The sequence below is a fragment of the Monoraphidium neglectum genome (genome assembly GCF_000611645.1).
Source record: "Monoraphidium neglectum strain SAG 48.87 unplaced genomic scaffold scaffold02473, whole genome shotgun sequence".
Taxonomy (NCBI): domain Eukaryota; kingdom Viridiplantae; phylum Chlorophyta; class Chlorophyceae; order Sphaeropleales; family Selenastraceae; genus Monoraphidium; species Monoraphidium neglectum.
Genome location: NW_014011155.1, coordinates 244 through 6,768, shown reverse-complemented (window position 1 = coordinate 6,768; position 6,525 = coordinate 244). Strand labels below are relative to the sequence as shown.

At 62.8% G+C, this 6,525-nt stretch overlaps 2 protein-coding genes across 2 annotated transcripts in view; one reads left to right on the top strand and one right to left on the bottom strand.

The window, feature by feature from the left end:
* MNEG_10821 (hypothetical protein) overlaps window positions 1-328 on the bottom strand; it is a gene marked incomplete at both ends in the record, with an annotated part of 771 nt that extends 443 nt beyond the window's left edge. Inside the window, one exon of the mRNA XM_014040708.1 lies at window positions 265-328. Within this exon, the coding sequence (XP_013896162.1) occupies window positions 265-328 (64 nt within the window). The remainder of the gene's footprint in view (window positions 1-264) is intronic.
* Window positions 329-2,781: 2,453 nt separating this feature from the next.
* Window positions 2,782-5,588, top strand: MNEG_10820 (hypothetical protein; the record flags this gene model as incomplete). Its single annotated transcript, XM_014040707.1, has 7 exons — window positions 2,782-2,809; window positions 3,570-3,643; window positions 3,815-3,907; window positions 4,080-4,367; window positions 4,633-4,785; window positions 5,076-5,189; window positions 5,442-5,588. The coding sequence occupies 7 exons, from the start codon at window positions 2,782-2,784 to the stop codon at window positions 5,586-5,588; spliced, it is 897 nt and encodes a 298-aa protein (XP_013896161.1).
* Between the last annotated feature and the right edge of the window lie 937 nt (window positions 5,589-6,525).

Sequence of the window (6,525 nt, the reverse complement as noted above, 5' to 3'; positions counted from 1 at the left end):
GGGGGGGGGGCAGGGGCTGTGAGGGCGGGGCAGAGGCCGCAAGGGTGGGCCGGGCGGCAGCAGGCCGCGGTCAGGAGCAAAAGCTGAGCAAGAACCAAGGCGTGACCACTGCTACGGTGTGCTGATGCCGTGCATTAAGGGCCACTGCAGCTGATGGGATAGTTCAATCAGCTTGCAGCACGGGCCTGTGGCTGCCGCTAGCGGCGGATCAGTCCCCAAGCAGCCCAGCAGGGGGGAGTATCCCTGGCAGCTGGTTGTGCTCACCCAGGACGACGAGCAGAGCGGCCAGCGCCGGCGCCTTGGCGCTCTTACGGGTGATGGAGAACATGGTGATGTAAGGACCTGCAAAATGTATGCCGCAGGGGGGGATGATCGTGTTGGAGATGGCCGCTCATGGCCACGGGCGGCGCACGGACTCCCACCTACTGCTCCTACCGGCGCCTGTGGCCCCCTGCTGCAGTCGACTCAGCAGCGAGGGAACATGCACGATCATCCTGGAATGAGCGCTTTGTCGTGCACCTTTGCCTTGTATGCTCACCGGTTAGCACGCGTCCGAGATCGTGGCCCGCGCACAGTGACTTTCGGTGGTGCAGCGAGTATCGTGCTACAGACGAATGCTAATTGATTATTAAATTGTTAATATGTGTTTCGACATTAAATGCGGGCGTTTTCTGGGCACCGGAAGCGGGAGCTACCGATGCAGCACAGCGCAGCTGGACTAACGGGCAGTCCGCCTGAGGATGGCGATGGGAGGATTGGCACCATGCTCTCTTACTGCCAAACCGTGTACCCTTCCAATGACACACTCTTGAATTGTTCCTGCACACGTATACTTCACTGGGAGAGGCCAGATGCAATGCTGTACTCTGCAACTGCACAGCACCAAATGCCCCTTGCATGCTCATGCAGCATACAGGCTGACTACTGGCCTTGACACCCCATAACTTGCGCTCTCAATTTACCCAAAGCGGCACTTGGCACGGGCTCATAACGCAAGCACACTTATATGTCCAGGCAGTGCAGCGCATCTTCTGCCGCAAGGGGTGGCCATCTGGGTGGCTGTGGCACTGTTCCAGCGTATTGTGATACTGATCTTGCGGCGAGTCGATTGGCGTGAACTTCACAAACGACATGGCATTGGTTGGCAGGCACAATGTCTGTTGTGTAGCATGAGCATTTGCCTGGCATGAATGGCCAGCATAATCTGCCCTGTGTGGTTGGAGCCAAGCCTTGGAGAGCAGTGGCTTGGTTTGTGGGCAAATCGAAAAGAATCAAGGCGTACGAGTGGTTGAGGGGGAGTTTCTAGCGGGAGGTTTTTGCGGTGGGACAAGAAACATGCAGATTGGCCACAGGGGTGCAAAGCCAGAAAACTGTGTCATGCGAACGGCATGCCTTGCACGTACGGTATTTGCAACAATGCATGTATGCATGCATGAATTGTTGCTTGATGTGCCGCCATGAACCCCTATGGGTTCAATTTGTTCATGGCGGCACACCAAGTTTGAGAAAGATCCACCATGAGCGAGTGAAGATCGGCATGGCGCACGGGTCAGACGCACACGCGGTCACCCCTTCCCACCCAACCTTATGCAAAGTCGGCGCGCTTCAAACGCTGCTGGCCTTTCAGGGCAAGCCGCGCAGCGTGCTGCCGGCCGTATCATATGTGCTATCCTCGCTCTCGGGCACAGGCGCAGGTGTGACACCAGTCACCGCGGGCACGGGCGAGGACGAAGCCTCCGTCTTGCTCACCCCTGCCTCGGCAACGTGGTTAGTCCTGCCAGGCCACAGCTGGGGGAACGTCCGCCAGGCTCGATTTGCGTTCCCAGGGATCCATGGCACAACAAGGCTCCAGTCCCCGGCGACATCAATCTGGGCGGCGGCCTGCACCAGCGCCGCTCGTGCATCCAGCTCGCGCTGGGTCATCGCACGGGGAGCCTGGCTCCAGCCAGGGGACACCTGGTGCAAGCGGCGCGCCTCAGCGGTGGCGGCGCCAAGGGCTGCGACGAGAGTCAAAGATGTTGCATGGCCATGTGGATTGCATGTGCTGCTGGGGTGAAGGTGCGAGCACTGCTGGCGAAAGCCCGGCCGGGGTCATGCGGTGCAATAGGTTGACTCTGTCACTGCTCGCCCGGCCTCCTTCCTGGCATGACATGTGACTCACCCAGTGCGGCCAGGACAGTCATCATCGCCTTGAAGCTGATGGGGTTGGAGGTGTGCATCTTTCCACGACGGGAGGAGGTGTGCATCTTTCCTCAACGGGAGGTGACGTGCAGCGCTACTGCTGCTTGTCGCCGGCCTGTCGCAACGCAAGAGCTCACGCTTGAGCGAACAACCGCAACAACAGTGACTGCAACGAATTCCAGCGCGCACGCTTTGGTAGGGTCTAGTAGCTACGGAGTCGGTCGTGAACGTGAAAGCGAGAACCGCCCGTCGAGGGTTGGGGCCGCCGCGGAGCGAAACTCAAACGAAAACAGTGAAGTGAACACGAAAACTAGCAGGTACTGAAATGTATCTCTGATGCAGCATGCATACCTTGCGTGTGCGTGCGTTGCCCTGATGGGTGTTTCAAAACTTTTGTGATGAATATCCCACTGGGACATTCACCCCATTTGATCTCAATCTCCCCATCGACACAGGCGGCAGCCAGCCTCACACCAGGACTGACACTTCCGGACAACCTGCCAATACGCTGGTCAACAACCCCTGCAAACCCTCGGAAAGGCACGGACTGATTCACGGTCAATTCACCTCTGCATTCGCAAAGCAGCCTTGGTCGCCTCAATGCTGCACTGGCGTTTCTCCATCTCTGGTGTGTGCATCTACTCGCCCAAACCCATCAATTGGTTTCACGCGCTTGCCAGAGCCCCCGGTCCTACAACTCCATGCAGCTAGCACCTGATGAAGCACCTGATGGTGTTACAGCCACTCAGGTGCCGCCTGGGTGTGCTCAGACCCGGAGGCGCGAGGTGTGCGCCAGGCAGCACCGCAAGGGCCAACCTTAGGGCGTCATCTGAGGGCCCCCCAGCGCTCAGGGCGGGCCCCCAGGTCACCCCACACCGGTGGGGCAGCGGCAGAACGAGCGGATGCCCTGCCCACGCGCCCATCCTTTACACACACTACGCGCCCAGCGCCCGGGCTGCTTGCTTCTACTCACCCGATGAAGCGCTGCCTGCAATTGCTAGCAGGCAGTATATGCAGCATCACTATGCATATCTCCATTCCGCATTGAAGACAGTTCCCTTCTGCTGTAAACCCCTATCCGCATGCGAGTTGACAGTTGTCGAATCCCTTGCACTTCCAGTGATCAAACAAATTCTGAGTGATCTACGATCCCGCTAACACGCTGGAATCTTATGTCACAGCTGCAGACAACTTTACAATGGACGCAACCATGCGGCTCAAGCACAGCGCACAGGCGGGCATTGGCCCGGGAAGCAGCGCTCTTCGATTTTCGAGGCCTCAGTGCAGGCAATCAAAGCGTGGCCACGCGCCCCAGATCAATGGCTGGTCGCCGGCCGCACCTGCTACATGCCCACAGCATAGCGTGCGCTGCGCCCATGTCGCCGCAGCGTCGCCAACAGGGGCGCCCATCCAGCAGCAGCAAGCAGTGTATGTGGACATTCCAGAGAGCCAAGACGCCGCGGTGAGCAGGCGACGGATTCTAAAACTGAGGTGCACGCAACGCAGCAGTCAGCTCGGTCGATTAAGTGGGTGCCGCCGTCGAGGACGAGCCGGCGGTGCTGACAGTGTCTGTCCTCCAGCCAAGCTCAGCCTGCCGGGCACGCCCCGCGGCCGCCCCCATCGCCTGCCGCAGGTGCAGCAGTCTGCCGCCGCGCTCATCCCGCAACTCAAGCCGCTGCTGGCGGGCGGCGCCGGGGGCAGCAGCGCCGCCAAAAAGGCAAAAAAGGTACCCCCTGGGCTGGGCTGGGCTGACGGGCGCTGGCCGGGCACCCGCTGGCTCGGAGCCCCATGGCACATGCGCTGGGGCTGTGCCGGCGCGCGTTTCGGCCTCGGAGTTCGTTGTCCCGTCCCGGCTTGCATCCCGCATCCGCTCGGCACGCATCAACCCCCGGCCCCAGGGCTTTGGCGCCAAGACGGCAGGCGGCGGCGGGAACGGCGGGTACCAGCGTTTTGCCGTTGAGCTGCCTGTCGCGGACACCAGCCCGGCCGCGACCGCCGCGCTGGCGTTGGAGGTTTTGAAGCTGCTGCCGGGCGCGCCGGCCGCCTGGCAAATAGTGTACGCCGACCCGGCGGCTGCGGCCGCGGCGGCGCGGGCGGGCCAGGCGCGGGCGCAGCCCCTCCGGGACGCGTGCCGTGCGGAGGCGCTGGGCGGCCCGCTGCTGATCGTGTCACCGACGATTGCAGAGGTGCGTGGCGGGTGCGTGGCGGCGGGCGGGGCGCGCAAGCACGTGCGCACTAGTGCCGGGGGTCAACCCGCAGGCGGCGGTGTGTCACTCCCCCAACAGGCTCGCAGGCGCAACCCCTTGACCTGATCCACCAGTGCACGCGCGCGCACACACACACACACACACACACACACACACACACACACACATACACACACAAACACACAAGCCGCCTCTGCCCTCCCGCCCGTGCCTCCGCCCCCACCCCCGCCACGCGCGGCGCCAGGTGGCCCTGGTGGAGCAGCTAGTGCAGGAGGTCTGGTCGGGGCCCTGCGCCGTGGCGCTCAACCCCTCCTGGGGCGAGGGCGTGCCGCGCGAGTACGAGGCGGTGGTGCGGTCCTTCGAGGTGGCCTACAGCTTCATGCCTGTTGCCATCAAGGTGCGGGCCGCAGGGCCGCGCGCGTGCCGCTGCTGTGCACGCGTGGCGCGCGCCGCTTTTGCGGAGCTACGCGATGCCGCTTCGGGCAGCGGCGCGCGTGGACACGCTGTGGGCTGCCTCTTGTACGATTTCTCGACGTCGGCAGCCGCCTGAATTGAGGGGTGTGCGGGTGGCCAGACCGGGCAACCTCGCTCGTGCTCCTTTGTCGGCCACCTGGGCCTGCTCTTTTCCGCAGCGACGCCGGCCGCGCGCCACCGCCGTCCGCCCCAACCCTACACCCCGTCTCGCAGGGGCTGGTGGGCGGGCAGGAGGGTGCTGTGCTGCGGCGGACTGCCAAGGGCGGGTCGCTGGCGGGCGTGCCCTGGCAGATCTTGACAGTGCAGCGGGACGGCCGGTTCCTGCAGGTCTGAGTGCGCGGGGCAGCTGCGCCACGGGCGCGGCCCCTCTGCTGCCGCAGAACGGTGCCGCACTGAGCCGCTGTGAGCCGCTCTGAGCCGCATTACTTCCGTCCTTGACGCTCCTGAGCGCGTGCGCCTTTGCGCGTCTATCGCCATCCACTGCAGCCGCATGCGCACTGCTCGACCCCCGCCTCCGAAACAACCTGCCCAGCCGCCCCCGACCCCGCCCAATCCACCGCTGCCACGGCGACGCCCCAGGTGGGCCAGATGAAGACGCGGCCGAAGCAGAGCGACCTGGAGCTGGCGTTCATGAACGCGTCCGCTGCGTCCAGCCCCATCACGGGCGCTGTGCGGTCGGCCAAGTCCATTCTGGACCGGGTGCGCGGGGCTGGCAAGCAGCAGTGACGCTGGTACTCGCTGCGCTGCGCCAGGCGGGCGGGCAGGCGGGCGCGCCTCGCGTGCTGTAACGGGCAGCCAAGGGTTTGGTGGAGGTCGTACTTGGCGATCCAGTTAATGAAGCAGCAAGCACGCCCAGGATGGGATGCCAGGACTTGCCGAGGGGTTGAGGTTGAGGGCGGTCAATTGGCGGCATGCAGGCCGTCTGGGTTCATGGGCACAAGGTTGTTTTTTGGTCATCACACGCCGGCCGTCTGCAAAATAATAGCCTGCTTTTGCAGCTGCAACGAGACTCCAAGAGCCACTGAGGCTTGCCAACTTGTGTTCAGGCAGTCAATTGACGCCCTGCCAGGTCCAACAGCGGTGCGGCGTGAGCTCAGCTGCCGCAGCAGCTGTTGCATACTGTACAAAATCACCGCTTCAAATCTAGCCCTTTCCTACTTGCATGATTGGGATCGTGCAAAAGGATCGCATACATTCATTTGATAGGAGCGCTTGCCTTCTACTGTAAATGAGTTTGTGGTTGGTCGTGTGGCCGCGCTCGCACCTCGGGTGACCGCGTACGAGTGTGACCAAGTCGTCGATCTTTGCAATGTCGCTCGGAATGTCGTGGACTGACCCGAAACCTCTTAGCTGCATTGATTCGGCCATATCGGAGCCTCGGTCGCCAAGTCGTACAGGCCAGACCCGCACCCGAGGGCGCCCAGGGGCATGGATGGATAGGCGGCATAAAAGGCACGTGGTAGCTGCCACGTTGTGGCCTATACCACCGGCAGGTGGCCTGCCAGGTGCGCCACGCCGTGCTACGCCTGGCCGGCGGGGCTTGAATGTGCCCGCTGCCGTGGCCGGCACCGCAGGCCCGATCGCGCTGCGCTAGGCTCGTGGGACACAGCAATTTTGTTTGCACTGAATCGAAACACTGGGAGCAGCATCACAGCCTCGTTAT